The sequence below is a fragment of the Pollicipes pollicipes genome, unplaced genomic scaffold (assembly GCF_011947565.3).
Source record: "Pollicipes pollicipes isolate AB1234 unplaced genomic scaffold, Ppol_2.1 Scaffold_3087;HRSCAF=3621_pilon_pilon_pilon, whole genome shotgun sequence".
Taxonomy (NCBI): Eukaryota; Metazoa; Arthropoda; class Thecostraca; order Pollicipedomorpha; family Pollicipedidae; genus Pollicipes; species Pollicipes pollicipes.
The window spans coordinates 40,850,643-40,874,495 of NW_023596225.1; the positions used below are offsets into that span (position 1 = coordinate 40,850,643).

Consider the following 23,853-nt stretch of genomic DNA (forward strand, 5'->3'; position numbering starts at 1 on the left):
GGCATAAAGCCGGCAGACGCGACCTGCAGACACGCGCGCCGTGCCACGCCGCTTTCCATCTCGGGCGCGGCGCCGGCGCTTCAGAGCGGCCGCCGTCACCTCTGACCCGGGGTCGCAGCCCCGCGGCGCCGCCGGGCCTGTCCACGTCCAGCCAGAGGTCAGAGGTCAGGCCAGCTGGCCGGCGGCTGCGGCAGCAGGATTGAAGCCCGGCCGCCACCCGGAGGGCTTTTTAGGACCGAGCAGGCGCTGAACACGGGCAGGGAGGGAGGGGGGGGGGGGGTGACACTCGGCACAAGGAGAGCCCAGACCATGGCGAATCAATGAATTGGAAGGAAGGGGGAACGATAATCGGCCCTTTGTACGACAGGAGTGATCCTCGCAAAAACTGGCAGCGGCTAATGCATGACGCTCACAGACAAGCGACGAGAAAGGGCTGACAGATGGCAAAAGGCCTTATCGTACGTCGGACCCTTCTCCAATGGGGCGCCAAACAAAGCTATCGCTCTGGTAAGCCCAACCGAACACTCCCACGGCATGTCCCGCCCTGCTTTTAACCGCTATCGGGATCTCCACAACGCAGCAGTCAAACGCCCCTCTGCAGGCGGACGTTGCGGGAAAAGTTGGCAGGAGCAGAGGGCGGGACCGGCATCGAATCGGGGCCGCCATCTGAGTAACGTGACCAAACCATGCCTAAAGAGAACACGTCTCCTTAAAAAATGCCGTCTTTTCCGCGGGTCTTCGGGACACGGTGGCCGTGTTGCAAGCAAAAAACCTCCCAGCTGAGCCCACCTTTGCCACAAAGGCCCCGGCACAAAGCCATATGATGGACCCTGACGGCCATCGAGTGCACGGTTCCGGACTCGACGCCCCCCCCCCCCTCCCCCGTGAGAGAAAGACCCCGCAAAGGAGGGCTCCGTGACGGGGCCGGGGCGTCGTCAGCGCAGGGGGAGCGGCGAGCGCGAGACCCAGCGGACGGACGCGGGAGACGCGGCCACAGATGCGCGCGAGGTCGCCACTCCCGGCCCCTCCGAGGGATTAGCCGAGCCTCCGCTGCCGGAGCGCGACAGCAGTGTCAAGACGCCGCGCCCCGCCGCACGGCGCTGTTACGCGCTCCCGCGATAAGTAGAGCGACGTAAATCAGATGATGGTGGCGCCGCGGCCTAACCGGACGCCGCGGGACCGCGCGGACAACACTAACGGTTGGAAATGATGGCGAGAGGCGTCATTACACCGTCTCCCGCGGAGCTGGTAGACGGCCGTTGCCGAGCAGAAGCGATAGCCCGGAAGCGAGCGGCGACGGCGTGGATGTACCGGACGTGTCCAGGACGGGGGACATCCTAAGACCACAAAAAAATGTCGCCTGTCGCTGCCACTGCGCCGAACGTTTATTTTCGTGTCTTGGAATCGGTCGGGCGTACGAAGCTATTCATCCGACTGCAACCCGCAGCTGGGGGACGGAGGGAGGGCTGTCGACAAAGCGTCCCCATAAATTTGTCTGCGGTAACAAACGTGGCAAAACATTCGCCTCCCGCTTTCAAGCAGCGTCGTACTATCACTCTGAAGAGAGTAAGTGGCCGGGCGGCCCCACAGCGACCCTCCACTGAGACCGGCCGGCGCTCGCCGCAGTCCGGACATACCAGCGGGGTCCGGTGGCCCGCTCTGTCCCCCGCCCCGTCCTTCAGACAGTCACACACGAGTGGCGGTCGTCCATTGAGGTGCAATGGGGCGGAGCCAGCCGGGCAGGGCGCCCTCGGCTGCCGCCCCGCCGCGACCCCGACCGTAACTCATCCCGACACGGCGCCACCGCCACCTCCCCTGCCGGGCGCGAGGGGACCGCTCTTCTCGGCAATTGTGAACGCCCTTGAGAGCGACCCGTGCGGTACCATTCCGGCATCCTGCTCACTCCTCAGCCGCGATTCGCCGCGAGAGGATTCAGCCACAACATGGCAGACCCGGCACCTCCCCGGCCGGCCCAGCAGCACCATGTCATTGGAAGCGCGGCATAAAACAGCTGAAGGCCAATTGGCTTCAGTCCTGTCTGGCGTCTACCAACGCCCCGGGAGAGGCCGACATGCCTCCCATGCGGCTGACATGCGGCGAGGGTGTCTCGGAGCTCGTGTAAGCCTGGCACCTCAGACACCGCCGCGAGGGAGATATCCAATCAACACACCGTCGGGGAATGCAGCCGGCCCGGCTGGGGCGCAGGTGCAACGCTGGAGGGGCGCGACGCACCGGGGGGGGGGGGGGGGGGTTGCACCGGGGTGTCCAGCAGCGTGCGCCACCGCGCAGGCAGGCGGCGGGGCCTGCTCAGCACGGACAGAGCCGCGCATGGACCGAAGCGACTCGCGCCTCGTTTCTGTTTTCCGTTCGGCTCGAGCAGATTGATATCGATAACCCACCACGGCGCCGGATTGTGTGCTGACGCGCGATCATTTCCATAATCTCCATTTCGAGGCCGGGGGTTTTAGGGCCAATCAGCGGGGCGCCTTGTTTCGTTAGCCGTGTCGATGACGGATAGCCGCCTGCCTGCCAGGCGAGCCGTCTGCCGCACTCGGTCAGAGCCGCCTCGGATCGCGCCGAGGCCCGTCAGGACGCGCGGGCCGTCGTCCGCACCGGGGCCCTGCAGGCCGGCCCCAACAGACGGCGCCCCGCCGATGGGCCCGAGCAGAGCGCGCTAATCGGCCAGCCGGCGCCGGACGGAGCTGCGTGAGGACGGCCGCCATCGCGCGGGTGGTCCAGATCGGACGGAGATACCCGCGCAGAGTGGCGGCCACGTCCGTCTTGACACGGAGACGGGTGCCTCGGCACCGGCGCCGAGGCCTGCCGTCATTTGTCGCCATCGGCCGCCCGAGCCAGCGCCTCCAGAGCGGGGCGGCGGCGGCGGCGGCGGCGGCGGTGGCTGTGGCTGGAATTGTCGGCCGGCGCCCGGACGACGCCGCGCCGAACTCGCGACGTCTCTGTCGACACGACCCGTTCACTCTGACCCGCCGGCCCCGCAGGACTGGACCAGGCTGACCTGGCCTGACCCGGCCGCGCTGGGCTGTCTGCCCTCGACTGTTACCGCGGTGACCGCGTACCGTTCAGCCTTAAGTTTGGCCTGCGGATGTGGTAGGAATAAAAATGTCAAAAGAAGTGAGGAAGTGACGCCGCGTGTTTTATGTAAGCCCCTCGTTAAACTTCACAAAAAGTGGCGATGGTCGGTGCCTTTCCGGCCCCCTTTCCTATGGCTGCGGAGCGAGGGACCCCCCCCCCCCTCTCCCCCTCCTCTCCCAGACGACAGGTTTACTCTCAATGCGCACGTCAGGCACGCACCCATATCGCAGTCCAAATGGGCAGCGAAACAGAACAGCATTTTCAACAGGTGCAGGCCTCAGCGGAAATTCGTGAGTCCCGGGATTCGCCTCTGGCATGGCTGGTATATTTCAAAAACGATCGAGGGCGTCTAGGAGCCTGGCTACCGTCGGGTTAAGCTGGGCTCCACTGGACGCTAAGCTGACTACATAACGTCCCCGGACTAAGGGTGCTCAAGGTTCAAACCGCGGTGCAGCACTTCCGCCTGTCATCCAGTAATGCTCACTAATGCTGACCAATGCTCACTGACCAGGACAAGGCAAGGCCCTTCGATTGATAGCGCTTTCCAGTGAAACACACACTTCTGGACATTCAGCCTCGATAAAGACATCGCGGTGTGAAAAATAGGCGACCGACCAGCCGGCCTGACGGCGTCCGCTGGGCGTGACTGGGTCGAGAGCCGCCATGTAGCGCCCCACCCCAGGCCGGACCCTCCGTCGCTGAACGCCTGAAGACCCTGCGACCTGGCGCCCTCCGTTACTGTCCGCCGGTCCTGTGTCAGACCGCGTCGGTCGGCGCCCGGGATCAGTGTGTGCGGACGCCAGGCCAGGATGAAGAGCTGATGAGAAGCTGGGAACAACAGCTTACTGCACGTGGTTTCGCTTACCGCCTGGCAAAATCCTTCTTTTCGCAGTATGCCGGTGTAAAATAAGGCAAAGAGCATCTGGTACGCATACATACAATGTCGCGGTCCAAATCGTATTACTGATAACGGCCGGAGCAGTTCGGGTTCGGGGTTGGATGGCGGGCGGGACAGTTCGTGGTTGAATAGGGATATAGATCGCTCCAAGTAACCCATTGGTGCAACTTGTCGACACGCATATATTATATATATATATATATATATATATATCGTTCTTTTTCTTGCCTTTTAACCTGTAGGGGGCGTTCCAGCCCAGGAAGAAATTATCCCGACAAAAGCTATGTCCCACAACAATAAAACCTCCACCAATAAATGGGAGCGATTCAACCTTTTTCATTAGTAATTCCATAAAGGGCAAGCTTATTGCCACTTTCCCCAGATCTGGTGAGGCAAGGGCTTCCAAGGCGCTGGTGCCGCGCGTTGCTGATTTGTCCCAGCATTCGCTACAGATGGCACTGAGTTTTATTCCCTTTAGACAGCTGGCTTTAGTTCGGTGGACTTAGTTCGTACGTGAGCAAGGGTCCACGTTTTTCCGGTATTTGGAGCGCTGAGTCGCATGCTGTTGCTGCTGCTGCTGCTGCGGCGGCGGCGGGCGGCGGCGGCGGCGGCGGCGGCGGCGTCGGCGGCGGACGGCCGACCACGCCTCGAAGGCGGCACTTCAATGCTTGAGAATGTCGCGCATGTCACCCCCGCCCCATAGTCGCACTGTTCGGTCTAGTTCATATTTTACACTGCGCGCCGCTCTCTTGCATTTCTCCGGCACCCGGAGATGTTTGTTTGCGTTTCTCGCTATCCGTGTACGTCTTGTTCTGCTTCAGCTATCAGCCCTGCTACAGCGAACTGGGATCTGCTTCTCATCGCCGCCGTCCGCATCAGCGTCACTTTCTCCCACGACGATGGACAACAGCTCTCTCCCCAGGCGTAATGTCAATACAGCTTACCTCCCCCAGCCAGAGCCGACGCCTCTGTTCCCACCCCGTTTCGCCATCAGCCGGCTCTGGACCCGGCGAGCCGCTGCAGGCGCGCGCGTTACACGCGTCGGCGCCGCGCCGCGAACGACGCCCAGCCGTCGGCCAGCCGTCCGCGCGCCGCAGGCGGGTGCCGGCCAGTTCGGCTTGAGGCTGTGCCGCCGCCGCCGCCGCCGCCGCCGCCGATGGCCCGGCTCGCGCGCAAATGGGGCGATTGAGGAGGAGTGGGTGAGAGCGCGCGTCCGGCGGCGACGTTCCGCGGCGCAGCAGCTGTCGCCGCCGCCGCCGGCGTACGGCGCGGACCCGGCAGGAGCAGCAGCGGCACACGTCCACCACCGGCCACGGCCGCGCCCGGCAGGTCCCGCAGCAGGAGACTGAGTCTGTGGCTTTGTGTCCAGCGACGACCCGGTCATGACCACCGAGAACGTGACTGGGCGCTGACTTCGACATGTCGACACTCAACTGGGCGCCGATCGTGAATGAAGTGCGGTATCGCCAGAGTATGTTTATTATCAGTATTTGGGGCCAAGGGCATGCCGAGAACTGCGGAAGACTAAAAACAGCTGTATATGAAACCATGCGCATGGAATTGTAGGCAAGTGACTGTGCACAGGGGCTGTGTGCATGTGACACTGATTGTGTCATGTCACGTAAGTTACATTAAGTGCTTATTGCCACCAGCGTGTGACTCTAAGCGCATGGCTTTGGCTATGTGATTCAGAACACAATCCTGGTTTAAACATGTGAGACCGCACATGGAAACGGAGAACGTCAGCTCTAAGCTTCGCAATTCGCATGACATCCCGGTCACGTGACCGACTATTTGAATCTAACGTCCCGCAGTTCGCGATCCTTCGGCACGATAAGTGGAAAAACAGCAATAAAACACCGCTAGCCTGCCTGTCGCAGCAACTCGACCGGTCTCATGCACTTGGCAGGAGCCAGTGAATCATTCCATTTAACCAGCGGCGTTACCTCGTCCGAAGTCCCCGTGCGACACAAAGCGCGCCGTTCAGTTCGACACGTACAGGACGCGGCTCGGGATGTCCCACATTGTCCGCTGCGAGAGCACGGTCCACCGCATACAAACCGCGCACCACTCAAACGCAATGACTCGCGGCAGTGCGAACAAACAAGCTGCACTCCTCGAGCGGCTGTCGACGCCTCACACGAGTGGGTCGCTCGCAATTGTGGAGCATGATGAGGTCCTTTGTTCCCATCAGCTGAATTCGGTCGAGCGCGAGCAGCGAGGTAGGCGCCCAGTTCGGACACGAGGCGACCCGTGTGCGGCGCGGCGCCGGCAGCCGCGATCCCCGTACAGGGCACTGACGAGAGATCCGACCAGTCTGACTGCACACGGCGGCGCTGACAGTCGCGATCCTCGTACAGGGCACCACAGGACACTGACGAGAGATCCAGCCAGTCTAACCGCACACGTCGGCGGCGCCGACAGTCGGGTGGGAGACGACTCGCAAACTGGCGGGCCGCGCTCCGGCCTGATTCAGCAGCGTGCACGGGTGGGGGGGGGGGGGGGGGGAGGGGAGATCTGTGCACCGGTTGTGACTGATCGGTGGCCTGCGACTGACTGGTCTGGGTTTGACTGCAGCTGGACATTCCTGACCTCAGCCGCCTGCCGCAGCCCAATGGGACGCCGCCCGGAGCCAGAGCCAAGCCCTCATGGGTCCCAACGCTGTGCTGCAACGGAAATCAAGCAGCTGACCGCCCAATCAGCCCGTGGGTGCATTCATCAATCGACGGGTAATGAAAACCAGGCATGTTGCCGCGCCGGAGGCGGTTATGGTAGATTGGCACGTTTTTATGGCAGCGTGAGTGAGGGATCACGCAGCGGTTAGTAATGGCTTATAGACGCGCGCCTGATGGGGCCATCAGATGTTGAGAAGACACCGGACTGTCGGCACCAGGTCGGCATCATCGGATAAGCATCAGGGGCTGGCGGCAGCTAGTGCTGATTAGTAGATGACAGCGGCATGTCAAACGTTGGAATGTGTTGTATGTCAACAATCGTATGTGTGGATGGCAAAAGTATGCTACCCCAACGGTATCTGTTTAACACTACTGTATTAAAAGATAGCACATTGTACAGAATATAAGGCATGTGACGATGGTGCATGAGTGGATGAGTTACACTGCCACATGTTAAGTCCAATATCGCAGCACCTTATTCGGCCTTTTGTTAGTTGTCACGACCTCTACTACAAAAAATAAATGTTGGCGACAAATTTATTTGACGCAACTATTACACGACCAAGCGAATTTTTACAGACAAAACTTCTGCACGACTGGATGGGTATAAAAACACTCCTACGCGACGTGACGGCCGCGGGCAAAACTCCTTCGCGACACACCGGCGACAAAGTCTGTACGCCATAGCACTGCCACGCATCACAAACTGCTAAGAAAAACCTTACGAACAAAGCTTGCACGTACGTGGAAGCCCGCTACATGCAAAGGCTCCACGGCGAACTTTTCCATAAATCTTGATCGCGGAAACGCCTTGGAACAAGAAAAACAATCTTGCCCGACTACGTTAGGTCACGTTAGACCAGGATATATTTGGCTAGTTTAGGTCAGGTTAGGAGTTGTATTGTCGGCGTCCGCGCTGCATCGTGCATGAGTGTCGATTGTGGCGCATTTTACAGCGTGTAAATTTTGGCCGTGGAAGGGTTACTAGTGAAGTATTCTTGTGTGGAAGTACGACCGTAACAGTGCTGACACGCCCTGCGATCGTTCTGCGCGCGTTTTGTAGTGGTAGTAACATTGCGTATAACAGCATTGTCTGTAAAATTGCTGCTACGTAGAAGTTCTGGCAATGGCGATTGTCAGTAGACGTGATGCAGTGCAGGCCTTCCCCAGAGAAGTCTGACATTTGGCGTCAATGTGGCGCAGCACCAGAGCGTAGCAGCTTTGTCCGCGGCGGTCGAGCCGTCGAGATTCGTTCGTAGAATCTGCATCGCGCGAAATTCTGAAGCCAGACATCCTGCCAGCAGACAGAGCGTAATATGGCAGCTCTGACCGCGCCAGGTCTGACGTATGGCAGCAATATCCGGCAACAGTTGAGCCCTTACGAGCCGTGTCGGTAAAGTTCTGTCCGCCGCGGCTCTGACATGTGGCTGTTGTGTGACGCCGTGACGCTCCTCGCCTGCCGCCGTGAGTAACGCCGTGACGTCTCGCCTGCCGCCGTGAGTAACGCCGTGACTCCTCGCCTGCCGCCGTGAGTAACGCCGTGACGCTCCTCGCCTCAGCCGCGAGTAACACCGTGACGTTCTCGCCTGCCGCCGTGAGTAACGCCGTGACGCTCCTCGCCTGCAGCCGTGAGTAACACCGTGACGTCCGCCTGCAGCCGTGAGTAACGCCGTGACGCTCCCGCCTGCCGCCGTGAGTACACCGTGACGCTCCCGCCTGCAGCCGTGAGTAACGCCGTGACGCTCCTCGCCTGCAGCCGTGAGTAACGCCGTGACGCTCCTCGCCTGCAGCCGTGAGTAACGCCGTGACGGCTCGCCTGCAGCCGTGAGTAACGCCGTGACGCTCCTCGCCTGCAGCCGTGAGTAACGCCGTGACGCTCCCGCCTGCCGCCGTGAGTAACACCGTGACGCTCCCCGCCTGCCGCCGTGAGTAACGCCGTGACGCTCCCCGCCTGCCGCCGTGAGTAACGCCGTGACGTTCTCGCCTGCAGCCGTGAGTAACGCCGTGACGCTCCTCGCCTGCAGCCGTGAGTAACGCCGTGACGTCTCCCTGCAGCCGTGAGTAACGCCGTGACGCTCCTCGCCTGCCGCCGTGAGTAACACCGTGACGCTCCCCGCCTGCCGCCGTGAGTAACGCCGTGACGCTCCGCGCCTGCAGCCGTGAGTAACACCGTGACGCTCCCCGCCTGCAGCCGTGAGTAACACCGTGACGTTGCTCGCCTGCAGCCGTGAGTAACGCCGTGACGCTCCTCGCCTGCAGCCGTGAGTAACACCGTGACGCTCCGCGCCGTGCGCGCGGCCGCGCTGCAGCGGCGGGAGGGTGAGCGCGCGGTGCGGACCGTCGCAGGAGACGGTGCGGCGGCGGCGCAGGCCGGTCCCGCCCGCCAAACACATCCCGAGTGCGCAGCGGGACTGCCGGCCGGCGCCCATACGTCTTCGCCTTGTGAATAAGCAATGCCGGACTCTGCCCGTATACGGGCACGGGCGTCGACCCGCGTGCGAAGACGGCTGGAGGGAGTCCCTGTCGGTCGGAGCCAGACCTCGCCGCGTCATCGCCGAGAGGGCGCTGGCGCGGGCCGGCTCAGCTCGCGGCGAGGCGGCAACACGAGAGAACGAGGGAACCCGTCAAAGGGATATTGACGTAGTGCGACCAAACGGAGCATGGTTACAGTGGTCCCGCCAGCGGTTTTGTCACAAAGTGCTGAAAATTTGTGAATTACTCCAGGGAAAATGTGCATTTATGGTTTTGTTTAGCCTTGATCGTAATTCCATTCAAGTCATGCTGCACATCACGACACGTTCCGGCCGATCACTTCCGTTCACCGTTCGCCATCCGCCGTTCAGTGCAACGCCGCCATCCCACACCGAGTTCTAGTTGTATTAACTGACATGACAAAATGGTTTGGGTGTTGCTGTCGGTAAACAGGTATCACAACTACCTATCGACGATATACGGATATCTTTCAGGAGGGTAGAAGCAATCGTCCACTTTTAAACATTATTGAACGGTTTCGCACGTTTGTCAAATCTGACTAAATACGGTGTGCACCCTGTCCGATCGGACACGGCCGGTGGTCACCGCTGTAGCACACTAAAAATATGTCACGAAATAAGTACACCATCAACTATAAAAATACACCGTTGCCTTTGAGGGGACTAGGTGCACCGGGAAATTACTTTTGAGCTCAGCATTTGTAATCTCAAGTTGCCTCATCTCAACTGAAGGTTGTCTTTGTTCTCCCGTCATTGTTTCTCTTTGCGCTGCGATGTCTCTACCATGTTTCCGCTTTAACATGAGCCCTAACCGGCAAGAGCCGCGTTGTGGTACGTGTACACACTGCTGCATTATGCCAAAGAAAGCGCCAAGAAAGCGCGAGTGACCATATCGCTGTGGTTTGGTGCGTGCTGAGTAAAAACGGCTGCGTTTTGAAACAAAATTTTCCTCTTTCTAAAGACAACAAAGTTTTGTCACCCTTATTCCTCGTATGGTCAATCTATTCAGGAAAAATTACATTAGTGATTTGCTTTTTCCGTTTTGTTGTTCTTTTTTTGGCTGACGATACCCCCGCCGTACGGTGACTGGCCGTCCGCGTCCGAGCTGACCAGCGGGCGGCAGCCGGGCGCGGCCACTGGACGCACAGTGAACACCAGCGAACGCTCCTCTCTGCACGCAGCGCAGCTCGGAGCCGGCTGAGCCCCCTCCCCCCCCCCCCCCCCCATCCCTCCGCAGCCCCATCTGAGTCCTTCCGCACGCCGGCCGCGAGAAGCTTGGCCGGACCGGCGCGGCATTGTACGGCCGCCGACAATGGGCCGCGCACTGGGCACGGCGCAGCCACAGCTCAGCTCAGCTGGACTCTGGCCCCGCGCCATTACACGGTATTGTTATGAAAATACGGCCGGCTGCTGTCGGCGCGCTGCGCGGCGCGCGCTTCGTCGCGGCGCGCTCTGCCGCTGCGCGCGGCAGTTCCGGCGCGCGGGGCGGTGAGCGCGGCGCGCGAGTCGTTTGTAAGCGGCGCAGGTGACGCAGGCTTTCCTCCCAGGTATGTCGCGCCGCCGTCGGCCGATCATAGGGCGCGATTACCGCGAGGAGCGCTGCGCCGCGGCGCAGACCCCTATCGCTCGGATCTCGGCGCGGCTCTCTTTCCCAACGGATAAGCGGCGCACGGACGCCGAGTGCGCCAGCACAAAAGCGGCGCCCACGGCCGCTCCCGTCACGCGCGTCACGCCGTCACGGGACGTCACGGCCGCTCGACACGGGAGACGCGGCCGGGAGGCGAGGACAAACAGCGGGGGTGGCGTGGCCGACGGCCGGAGGCCTTCCGTCGATGGCTTACCTTCGGCTCGCAGCTCTTGTGGCAGGCATATTTGCACACTGGAACAGACGGGAGGACGATGTCAGCGAGTGCCGCCCGACCGCCCGCTCTGGCAGCCTCGTAAACGTACGCACGCACTCAATGTAGCGACGCACACACGTACGCACGCACTCAATGTAGCGACGCACACACAGAGACACAAACACACACTCAACCCACACGTGTTTCATGTGCGCAAACAATACATGGACAAAAAACGTTTGAACGCTTCGGGTAGAAAGAGAGCTGCCAAACCGGCGCGCGTTCGCAGACAATCGGAGGTACCCACGTGAGCATTCCGAGCGACGAAGACGACCAATCACGCCTCGCGGGCGCGCACAGTCACTGCGCGTGAACAGAGGGGTTGTGGGACCTGCAGGGCCGCACGCGCCGTGATGAGCGGTGCGGCCGCATTGTCTGGAAGCGGGGCGGAGCGTCGCCCGGCCTGAGGCCACGTGTCCGGCCGGGACGGCAATACCGGCTAACGAGACGAACGGCGGCGCGCGCCACGTGCCGCGAGCGGACCGCACGTGATGGATGAGTCGCCGGCCGCGCGGCGTCGCAAACACGCCTGTGGCGCCCCCTAACGACGTCCCGCCGCGGTTGACAGTGACCGCGGCCGCCGCCAGGACGAACTCCTGAGCTCCCGTCCCCGGGCACGGCTGGACAGCCACCGCCCGGGCCACTGGCGCCGGCAGCCCGTCCGCGGCGGCGGCGCACGGCAGCCGCCCGAGCGACCGCCCCCGCTGCCGGGCCGAGGACCCCAGGCCGCCTCCGAGCGGGACGGCGGCTGCAGCGATGGCACCGCCCTTGACGTGGCCGAGGAGCCCCAAGCAACGGGAAGTCCACGATCACCTCACGGAGCTGATACGGATTGAGGCCTCGAGGACTCAAAGAGCAAGTCGTTTTAACAATCATTGGATACGCAACGGAAGACAACGGAAAAAATTGGTCTCATGAGCGGACAACTTATAAAAGACTTTAATGAGACCGGAAGTAAAGAGCTTTCAAATATGCCGTGGTTTCATATTTTCCCTGACCATATAAGATCGCCTGTCAGTACCAGTTCCCTGCCCGTTGGAAACCAAGCCATTAAGACCAGCAGGGTTGCGCAAGTCCGCATCACCACTATCGGGGGCTATCGGAGCGCGCTCGGCGTTGAGGCCGTCGGTTTCACCTGGACCGGCCAAACACAGCGCCCCGGCTCCGAGGACGCACGTTCCCCGAACACAGCGCCCCGGCTCCGCGGACGCACGTCCCCCAAACACAGCGCCCCGGCTCCGCGGACGCACGTCCCCCAAACACAGCGCCCCAGCTCCGCGGACGCACGTCCGCCAAACACAGCGCCCCGGCCCCGCGGACGCACGTCCCCCAAACACAGCGCCCCGGCTCCGCGGACGCACGTCCCCCAAACACAGCGCCCCAGCTCCGCGGACGCACGTCCGCCAAACACAGCGCCCCGGCCCCGCGGACGCACGTCCCCCAAACACAGCGCCCCGGCTCCGCGGACGCACGTCTCCCAAACACAGCGCCCCGGCTCCGCGGACGCACGTCCCCCAAACGTCGCGTCCGTAACGACGAGACGGACAGGCTGTTCAAAGCACGTCTGGGTGACCGTCCAGGATAGATACAGGTGGCGGTGGTGGCCCGGCCCCGTGCGGAAATCACAGCTCCGGTCAGAGGTGGCGGTGGTGGCACGGCCCCGGGCTGGGATCAAAGCTCAGGTCAGAGGCGACAGTGGCCCCATGCTGGGCTCACAGCTCAGGTCAGGGGCGGCGGTGGCCCCGTGCGGGAATCACAGCTCCAGTCAGAGGCGGCAGTGGTGACACGGCACGGTGCTGGAATCACAGCTCAGGTCAGAGGCGTTCCGATCGCCACTGGATCAGTTCCCAACAGCTGGGGTGATGCTCACCGTCCGACCGATCCGACCCCAACTGTGCCAATGGACGGCCCCAAGCGATGATGCTTACCGTCCGAGTGACCCGACCTGGCCCCAACTGTGCCGATGGACAGCCCCAAGAGGTGATGCTTACCGTATGACTGATCCGACCCGGCCCCAACTGCGCCGATGGACGGCCCCAAGGGGTGATGCTTACCGTACGACTGATCCGACCCGGCCCCAACTGTGCCAATGGACGGCCCGAAGGAGCGTTCGCAGGCTGGGCGGAGCCAAGTTATCCATATCCAATGTGTAATGGGCTGGTTCTGGTTGGTACGTGATGAAAATTGTGGTCAGGGGTGGGTTTGTTCGTAATGACTAATCATGGAGGATAACGGACATAATGATATATTTGCAGATAGCTATTTACAGCTATGTTGCAGATATATCACTGAACATTGCTGGCTGTGCTTGTATTTTATCAGAGCTTCTGCATGCACGTGACCTGTGATCATCAAGGGATAAAAAACGAACCATAGCTTACAAGTTCTTTTTTATCACTACGAATCCCAAATCTACCAAATGGTTCACGGGCTGTGAAATGAGGATAGGACTGATGGACTGAGTATGCGGCGTTTGGCACGGGCCTGGCCACCATAGGTGGCGGGCGAACCGGGTGAAAAGATCCTACACCCGAACGTCTCTATCGGCCTGTTCAACCGGCTGTTCAGTCAGTTGACTCGCCTGTCCGGGACGTTGTAGCCTGTCGTCGATCTAAGGCGCGGTATCGAGACGCCGCTGTCTTACAGGCCGGCGACAAATCTCCCGGACATGCACGCTTTCGGACAGCAGCGGCGCCGTCGGATGGGCGTACCGCTTCATCGTGCCGGACAGCGAGATTGGATCGCGAGCACGGCACTGGCTGCGGACCCGGGCCGCATGCGACGGCTCCACGGCAGGCGGCCCATCGTGTGGCGCACGGGCCGGCCGTGTGGCGCTCCGGCCGACCGTGTGGCGCACGGGCCAATCGTGTGGCGCGCCGGCTGACCGTGTGGCGCACGGGCCGACCGAGTGGCGCGCCGGCTGAAGTGTGGCGCACGGGCCGACGATGTAGCGCACGGGCCGACCGTGTGGCGCGCCGGCCGACCGTGTGGCGCACGGGCCGACCTTGTGGCGCGCCGGCCGACCGTGTGGCGCACAGGCCGACCGTGTGGCGCACAGGCCGACCGTGTGGCGCACAGGCCGACCGTGTGGCGCACGAGCCGACCGTGTGGCACGCCGGCCGATCGGCCCACCTTGTGGCGCACAGACCGACTGTATGGCGCGCCGGTCGATCTGTACAAAACACATAGACAAATACGGACTGGATGGTGGCTTCCGCTGCACTGATTTAGCACGCCCTTCCGCGTGCCAGCTGGCCACGTGACCCTGTCGTTAAAGCTCGATGGATGCATATGTTGATGGTCCTTCCGCAGCCGGCGGCACCGGCTCGGCGGGTGCGGCAGCCAGCCGCCAGGACGCGTGACAGACGACCCAACCCGTCTGACACCCGTGCAGCCGGCCTGACAGACGACCCACCTGACACCGGTGCTGCCGGCCTGAGAGACGACCCATCTGACACCGGTGCCACTGGACTGACAGATGACCCACCTGACACCGGTGCCGCCAACCTGACAGACGACCCATCTGACACCGGTGCCGCCGGCATAACCCGCAGCTGTCACCTACCGACAGCCGTCGCCGGTCGGGCCGCCCACCGCTCGGCCTCGCCGGTGATCGCTGATCGAAGCGACAGATGCTTCACAAAAACAGCTTCCCGTGATGGGAGGCTGGTCAAGTGGCATTTGTACGCGATGAGTATGCATGAAAATTGTTCTCACAAAAGATCTCCACATTTGTGGCCACGTTCTGCAGCATTTGTGGCCAAGTTCTGACTGCAACGCTTCAAGTGTCATTCCAGAGCAGGGCACGTAAACACAAGCAATGTATGTGTAATGAGTACGAAAAGAAACGGAGTGATAACTCATGTCGTACAAATAAAACAAGTGGATTCAGTGCATTTGCACAAGTAAACAGACAACGCTGCCGAAGCCTGCGAGGTGCAGGAGTGCATAGCAAATAACCGCACATTGCAAAGGCATACCGCAAACATGGACCCGGACCACGCGACTAATGCACACGCTCTGCAAACGCCATTCATGGAGGTTTACGACACGTGCAAGCTGCTTTCGGCAGCTTTGAAACGCCCTAAAAAATGTGTCAGAAAGCGCCCGATGTCATCAACGAATGCTCTGAATTTCGGCGGCGTTTTCGGCGGCACCGGTAAAGGCACGACAAGACGAGCGTGCCGCGCTCTCTCCCACGCGCGCACAACCGCTGCCATCAGCCCACCTCCCTCATGCATAAAACAAACGGTGCCGTTCCCAGCACGCCACCTGCGCCCGGTGACTCCCGTTGACAAGCTGGGACGAGGCTCACGGGCCGCGGCACCGGCGGCAGCTCCAACCCGCCCGGAAAGGTCCGCTCTGGGGCTGGGGCTGCGTGAGCGGCGCGGCACCGGCGGCAGCTCCGGGCCCGCTCGGAGAGGTCCGCTCTGGGGCTGGGGCTGCGTGAGCGGCGCGGCAGCGGCGGCAGCTCCGGGCCCGCTCGGAGAGGTCCACTCTGGGGCTGGGGCTGCGTGAGCGGCGCGGCACCGGCGGCGAACGCGGCGCTCAAGGCTGGCAGACCGGGAGTACCCCTGACGCATGCACACACCCATGGCGGTGGTCCAGGGACGTCACCGGTCTGGCGAGGGGAACACCGGCCGCACAAACGTCTGTGTCAAGAGGTCTTCTTCGTACTCACGGTTTGTGCCAGTCAAAAGGCTTTGAATGATGCAAACACGCCGATTGTCGCGTTATGTGCATTCGCGCCGTCCAGAATCCCAACACCGAGCCCCGGAAGTCGAAACTTGGGAGAGCAGCTGTCACCCGGTCATTAGCGGAAAATCAGACAAATGCCGTCCAGTGAAACACGTCCGTAGGTTACGAGAAGTTGTCCGAATACAGATAGCTATGAGATGAATTCACCGTGTGTTAGCTGGTATAACCATATGCTGTCCCCATCATCAACCGTGACTATTAAACTGACTTTCAGAGCGCACCGACCGCAAGAATTTGATCCGACGCGTCCGAAATCAAACACTGCATACAAATGGGACAGCAAATCACTTTCAGCAGGAATACTGGACAAAATCATGATTCATAATGCAAATGTGAAGCACCGCAAGTGGCGCTCGAGCGACCGACCCGGGACACAGGCCACCGCGGCGGCCGGCAGCGGACGCGGGCGTGCGGCGAGTCCGTTTTCACACCAAGTAAGGCGAGCCGCCCGAGCGGGCCGCGCCGGGGCGGAGGCCGAGCGGAGGCCGGGCCTGAGCGACAGACGGTGGCCCCGCGGCCGCCGCGCGCCGGCCCCGTGGGGGCGGAGGTCGCCGCAGAATAGTAACGGGACGGCGCATCCCGGGACAGCGGAGGGAGACGCCCACCGGTGCGCCGGCCGCGCCAGGCGCACTCGGCGCACGCGGCGTCCGCATGCAAAACAGGGTCTGGCGGCGCGCTGGCCGGGTATGTGGGAAGAAACGTATCCTCGTTGGTAGCTGATGGTAACGGTACCCCAGTAATCGAACACCACCTCGCTCACTTCCGGCTGGGATTAAGCCCTGCACGAGCGCAGAAACTGAATACCTCCACCGGGGCCGGCGCAGTGCGCGCGGCACGCTGCCTCGCGCGGATTATCTCAGCTCACCGCCGCAGCCGTAAAAGGCACGGCCAGCGGTCAGCGGCTGCACACGGCGGCTAATCGAAATTGAATGACCACGGCGCGCGGAGGCTTCGCGGCGATTAGCGCGCCGCAGCGGTGCACTCGAGGCTGGACGGGCGGCGCTGGCCTGACCAGCAGCACTGTCACACCGCTGGCCGGGGATGGTAGGCATACCATGAGCGGCTTGCGCTGTGCGGCAGGTCCGGTGATGGGAGGCATACCACCAGCGGTTCGCACTGTGCGTCAGGTCCGGGGGTGGGAGGCATGCCATCAGTGGCTCGCACTGCCACGCTGTGTGACAGGTCCGGCCGGGGATGGGAGGCATACCACCAACGGCTCGCACTATCGCGCTGTGCGACAGGTCCGGCCGGGGGGTGGGAGGCATACCACCAGCGGGTCGCATTGTTGCGCTGTGCGACAGGCCCGGCCGGGGATGGAAGGCATACCATCAGCGGTTCGCGCTGTGCGGCAGGTCCGGTGGTGGGAGGCATGCCATCAGTGGCTCGCACTGCCACGCTGTGTGACAGGTCCGCCGGGGGTGGGAGGCATACCACCAGCGGCTCGCTCTGTGCGGCAGGTCCGGGGTGGGAGGCATACCACCAGCGGGTCGCGCTGTGCAACAGGTCCGGTCGCGGGTGGGAGGCATACCATCAGCGGCTCGCACTGTCGCGCTGTATGACAGGTCCGCCGGGGGTGGGAGGCATACCACCAGCGGCTCGCTCTGTGCGGCAGGCTCGGCCGGGCTGGGAGGCATGCCATGAGCGGCTCGCACTGTGCGACAGGCCGCCGCTCCGCCGCACGCCAGCGCCGCGGCCAGCCCCGGCCGCCATCAGCCGCGGACCGCTCCCTGGCGCAGCGGCTACCGTCGAAGCATTGTTTCGCGGTCGGAATCCCAGTCGATCGGGTCTGTAATGCAGTGCGAGACAGGAGACGCGCCGGCCTGCCAAACCGAAATGCCGGTTCAAGACCGAGCCTTTTCGTAGATACTGGATCGGCGCAAACGTCTCGTGGTCTGCCGGCTTTCGAATGATATGCATTCGCTGTCAGGCGACATCGGGACGCAACGAGCATTGAATTGAATGGCTGCCGTGCGCATGGCCAAATAAATGGTTACCGCGCGACAGTCGACGGCATCCTCGATGAAACAGTGTAGCTGCAACGTTCGACTGCACTGCATGCTGGATTACATAGCTAGACAGCTCAATTGGTGATCCTCACAAAGATATCCTGTCGACTCAGGGCCACTTTTATTTTCTACGTTTGTGATTTTATGATAAATAACAGCAATATCAAGGACGCGTTATATCCACTCGTGTTCTTAATGTGTTAATTGCAAAAGGCATGTTAACGCAAAAGAGGTATGGCATGTTGTAGTGGTGATTTAGTGTTTAAGGGCGCGTCGGCATCGGGGCCATTTTGCGCCCAACGACATGGCACGTTAATGTGAATGTTGAAGTCTCTATGCATACCACATCCATTCCGCATTTTTGTCTTGAATGTCTTCTCGGGCCAGTTCGTTATCCATTCCGCCTGGGTTCAATCGCGTTTACACGGCCCATTGAAGACTCAAAAGACATCAATATTTGATGGAGCCGTGTCTCCTAGCAGCAAGCATTCGGTGAAAAGAGCATGGTGCAATGCTGATTCCATTAGAGCTAGCAATTGGATAAAGTGGTTAATTGGACTGAACCTTAAATTTGCACCTGCATCCAAAGCAATGCCATGCTCGTTACAACAGCTAGTTTAGACGGTACTTCCACTCGCCAGGCTGTGGCCTCACAAATTATCTGGAAGATTGGCTGTCAGCACGAGTGCACGCCTGTAACCATCAGGCCCAACAGTGGCGGCCGGCGGCAATGACATGCAACGGTGGCGCGTCCGCCGGCTCGGTCACTGCTCCGCCCCGGTCGGCCTGATTATCGCCGCGGCGTCATCACAGCCACGGCGTCATCAAAGGCGTGCCGCCATCACAGCCGCGGCTTCATCAAAGGCGTGCCGCCATCACAGCCGCGGCGTCATCAAAGGCGTGCCGCCATCACAGCCGCGCCGCCATCTCAGCCGCGCCGCCATCACAGCCGCGGCGTCATCATCGCCGCAGCGTCATCACAGCTGCGCCGCCATCACAGCCGCGGCGTCATCAAAGACGTGCCGCCATCACCAACGTGACGTCATCACAGCCGCGGCGTCATCACAGGCGCGATGTCATCAAAGCCGCAACGTCATCACAGCTGCGACGTCATCACAGCCGTGACGCCTGCTTGCTGCCGCTACATCACGACTGAGGCGCCTTTTAGCCGCGGCTACAGGCCCACCGGCCCACCCATCACCTCCCCTTCCTTTCAATTACGGCCTGGATCGCGGCCTGCCCCACACAAGACGGGCCGGCGGCGGGCTGGCGAGCCACGCCTCCAGCCGCGCACGTCAACAGCGAGGCGATCCTCTTATGCGCGGCGCTGCGCGGCTTAGGCTCGCGTCTGCCATGCACGTGCCGCACGAGTGTCGGCGGCGCCCGATCTGCGGGTTAAATCCCTGCCGGCTGGTCGTACAACCGCCGACAAAAAGGCGCGAGTGACGCCCGCGGAGCCGGCGCGCCAAAGCCGGAACCGCGCCGATCGAGCCGATCTTGGCGGGGAAAGCGGCGACAAACGACCCCGCCGCTGCACGCCGGCCGGGCCTGAGCGGAGCGCGGCGCGCGGCGGCGGCGGCGGCGGCGGCGGCGTCGGCGGCGCCCTCAAACACGCGCCAGCCGCCGGCCGCCGGTCATCGCTTATGAATCGCCGGGCGGAGAAACCGGGCCGGAACGTGAGGCCAGCAGGCGGGCTCACATTGACGTCCGCTGCCAGCTGCGGCCGTGGGGTGGCGGAAGGAAGGCTGAGGGCGCGCGGGGTCCGACGGCGAGCTTGCACTGGAGTCCCGCTTTCGCTGTGCAGACATCTCTGCGTGCGCGACCTACACACGACCGCAAAACAATGCAAGATATTCCCTCGGGTACGAGGGCACGATGAAACTTCCCGCCAGTAGCCTGCAAGCTTGCTCCGTTAAAGAGCGATTTAGAGCCCAGCTGCGCTTCGACCGCAGAACGTGCGACAGGCTGCGCAGCATCTAGCGTCTGTAAACGTCACTGTTGACAGGCTGTTGACACTGCCACTGAAAGCAAGCGACAAAAACGTGCGATTGACTCCCAAGGCCGGGGATTAAAACGCCACTCGTGCAGCAGGTTTACTTACAGCAGTCTTTTATGAGATCCATCGCGGACGCGGCTCGATCTACGGCGGCATCGTCCCGACAGCGGCACACACTCGAAGGCGGCTGACTGGGCCCAGGGTCGGCTTCCGTCGCGCGGCACGCACAGCACCGCAGCTCAGCTCAGCTCAGCGCCGGCTCAGCTCCGGAGCTCGCCACCCGGCCGGCGAGGACCGCTGGCGGCGCGCGGCTCCGTCTGCACAGCGCGGCCGACACCGACGCCGCTGCGACACTGGGGCCGGGTCATCTGAGGGGCCGCCGCCGGCTGCGGGCCGGGCCCGGCGGCCCGCCGGTCATCGCGCCGCACCGCGCCGCCCGGCGCCGACTGCGCCCAGCACGCCTGCTCACGACACGACTCCGACTCTGGCACGCTGGAGTCCACCGCTAGAGTTCACCGCTGGAGTCCGTCACCGGAGTCCGCCACCGGAGTCCGTCGCTGGCCGCGCACGGCTCGGGGACGACGCCACGTCTCGTCGCGTCGCAGGCGGCGCGGCCGACACGCACTCGGCCCGCTGCGTGACTGAGCGGCGCGCCACCAGCTGGGCCGGCCGCCGGCCGCCGCCGCCAGGGGAGGCCGACCGGCGGCCCCGGCCCGGCCCGGCCCGGCCCGGCCCGGCGGCCCGGGTCACCAGCGCATCGATCGCACCACAATTCAACCCTGGGTCGAATGCTAGGCGGTCAGAGCATGACGCCAGCCGAGTGTATATGAGTGGTTGGCACGTAACTGACAGCAGTGTTGAGACGTTGGCTGTGTTCCCAATGTCACTCCCTGGCTGACAGGCGGTGATATATTTTGAGGAATGATCCCTTTACGCAAGTTTCCTTTCGAAACCCAACTCATTCTGAAGATATTCATGCGTTCGTTTAAAAGCCACGCGTTTGACGAGTGACAGGCATCAAACTGCGCCCATCTTTGCAAAACGGGAATAGTTCCAATACGAATGCAAGGCACTGTGCAGAGTGCATGCGTCAGAATCCTCGCTGTCGTGGACTTGCAAACTGCAGTCTCAAGTCATCTCTTACGCAAGCGAGTAAAGATCATGTTTATTCCCGATGCTTCTGTATGAGCAGACAGTTAACAGCATTATTTAGACAGGCTCGATCACTAACTAGTTAAATGTGTCGTCATAAGCGTACCACTGAAAAGTCGTTTTGGATTGTCTCGCATTCGAAGTAAATGAAGCGAGAGAAATTACGTGACCAAACGCGCACAATGTTATTTGCGGTGAAAAACGACCTTCTTATTTTAATAACCGACTATTGGTTAACTTCCCATCAAGCTCTAGGACTGCATAACACATTTCATTTGCAATGCATTGGATGGCACTGCATGGACGCGTGGCTGGACCATTTGAAGAAAATGCGACTCTCTTTATTACGCTGTTTTACTCAAGCGCCGTAGATGACTCGAGAGGTGCAGTTTCCTATTCAGTTCGGGGAACTGATCACCAGCTCGGGCTCCCCCCCCCCTCCTGCTCCAAATTTTGGAACAAAGTGAGCAAAATTCGGGGAGAAGCTTGTTTGTTGGCATAATCGGGGGAGGTTGGGTCATTTATTACTGCCCCGACCCCTCCCCCCTCTAAACTCATTTGGGAAGCACGCCCCTGGACGGCTCCCCGGGTTCTCGTATTCTGAGTGCCCACTTGGGTCTAACTTAGCTCTGAGTGCTTAGCTCCCTTGGAGCCCTGGCCGCACATGGTCAGCAGCAGGGGCTGTGGTCAGCAGCAGGGGCTGCAGCAGGACCCTTGGTAGGGCTTGTTGTGACCACACCGTCTGTCGCGGTGCCGCGCGTAGCCAGCGGCGCGGCGCGGGCCGGCCTCCCCTGCCAGCTCCCGCTGGACAGCCGCTGCCGGGCCCGTCGCCAGCCTCCCGGTCACTGCGCGAGTGGGCGGCGAGGGCGACACGGAGGCCGGGCCTGGTCACACCCCGCACAGCCGCCGGCCGCGGTGACCCCGCCCCCTCTCTCTGGGCCGGCGACACCTTACGAGCCGGCCGGGGTGTCACGGACCCAGCCGGAAATGGGTCGCCCCGAGCTCGGGAGTCGGCGCTTGAAATAGCCGGCGCCGGAGGGCCGTCGCGGGCACCCGGTCCGGCGCCGCGGCCCGGCCAGCCGCTCGAGCCCTGGCCGGCTGTCAACCCCATCACTCGGCGGATGTGGAAGGCACTCTAATGAAAGATACAACCTCAGTTTGCTTTCACTCAGCTGGGACAAGCCCGCGAGAGTGGCTAGCTGAGTCTGCAGCCGGACGCCTGCGCGGACAGGACTAATCTGTCGGCAGTCTCGCATCTGCGCGGTGATAGATGCGGCTCAGTCTGATGGGTGAGTCCAGGTGGCTGAACGCGGTCTGAATTATTGAGGCAGTTTATAAGCTGGTATGACTAGCAGGATGTTTGGAAGGCCTGCAATCTATATTTGGTGATTTAAACAGCGCGTGGCGCCCGCAATGTCCGGAGTGATTATTTCTGGCACCACGTGCCTGAAGCTACACCGCCAAGGCTGATATAAAGCTAAGTACCGCGACGAACAGTCACGGGACGAGATGGAATGCACGCCGGCCGAGCAGAGCAGAGGGTGGTGGTGCTGAAACTGTTTCCACGCAGACTTGCTCCGAGCAGTTCGTAAAACGAGCGACAGTCATGGCGTCGTCACGTGGGACGCAAGGAAGTTGCATGCGCCGGTGTCGGCATCTACCGGGGGCCGCAAGAGACCAGCCCCGGCGTCCGTCCGAGTGCACGGGTCACGGAACTTGGCGCTCGGTCGCGGCACGCTCGGACCCGGCAGAAGCGTCGCCTACCTCCGCCGGCGCGCGGCCGACCGGCCGGCCGGCCGACCACCCATCGCTCACCACCGAGTCATTCGCGCGCCCAAACGCAATTATTCAGGCACGCCGGCCACGTGAAAACCAAGCTGGCCATACATCAGGCCTCGGCCGGCGTTTGGAGAGAGAGGTATGATGGGTGCTCGATCGATCGCGACCTGCGCTTCCTTTCGCGCGCCGCTGCCGCCGCTCCCGCGCCGCGCTCTTTTGGCGGGCGATTTGCGCGCGCCGCGTCGCGCCACGTGTTGGCGATGGCGCGGGCCTCTGCGTGGCGTCGGCGGCGGCCGGCGCCGCCAGACTGGCCACGCGGGAGGCGGAGCAGAAATAGCCTCACGGGGCCGCGCGCGCCGCCTGCCCGTCGCGGCATGTCGGGCGCGCGCATACCGGCACAGGGCCGCCCCCGGAATATTAATACACCACGTGACCGACCTGCAGATGGTAATTACCGGGGCAACGAGACTGAGGCGGGCCCGGCGCAATGGGAGAGCAGCGGACCAGGTCTTGCGCGTCGGTCCTAGAGCTCTCGGGGGCGGGGCGGAGCACCGGCGTCACAAATCAGCCCAGGCGTGGCCCGCAGCGGCGGCCCGAGGCAGTGGCGCCGCACAGGGGTGCGCGTGCGTGTCGGGCTGGGTCGCGCCGCTGGCCGGTCTTGGGCTGCCGCTCCTGTGCGTCGCCAGGCGGGGTTCGACCCCTCACTGACTGGCTGGCTTTGTCAGCTCGGGCGGGCACCGTGCGAGGAATCGCCCGCGGCGATTATTTCGTTTGGGGCGACAGTGATAAAAGCTAGTGTCCTTCATTTAATCGTTGGCATGGATGGCGGAAGACCGCCAACACGCTCACGACAGCTCGCGAGCTGTTTCGCCATGGACGCCAGTTATGCAGGGCCATGTGAACACTGGCCGTTGCCATGCAGTTTGGGACAGCCACTCCACGCCACAACAGGGTTACTTGGAATTCCAGGTTAACAGGCATGACCTCACGTCCGCGGAGTGCGGTCTGGGAATCGCTTTGAGGCCGTGCCCAGCGAGGCCCGTGGTTTCCTCTAATGGTCCACTTCCGTCCAGCTGAGCGGGCCGCGACAGATTGTGCCGGAG

At 62.0% G+C, this 23,853-nt stretch overlaps 1 protein-coding gene across 1 annotated transcript in view; it reads right to left on the reverse strand.

Annotated features, from left to right (window-relative positions):
* LOC119090166 (tensin-2) overlaps positions 1-23,853 on the reverse strand; it is a 109,196-nt gene that overhangs the window by 72,929 nt on the left and 12,414 nt on the right. The window contains exon 3 of the mRNA XM_037212956.1: positions 11,000-11,037. Within this exon, the coding sequence (XP_037068851.1) occupies positions 11,000-11,037 (38 nt within the window). The remainder of the gene's footprint in view (positions 1-10,999; positions 11,038-23,853) is intronic.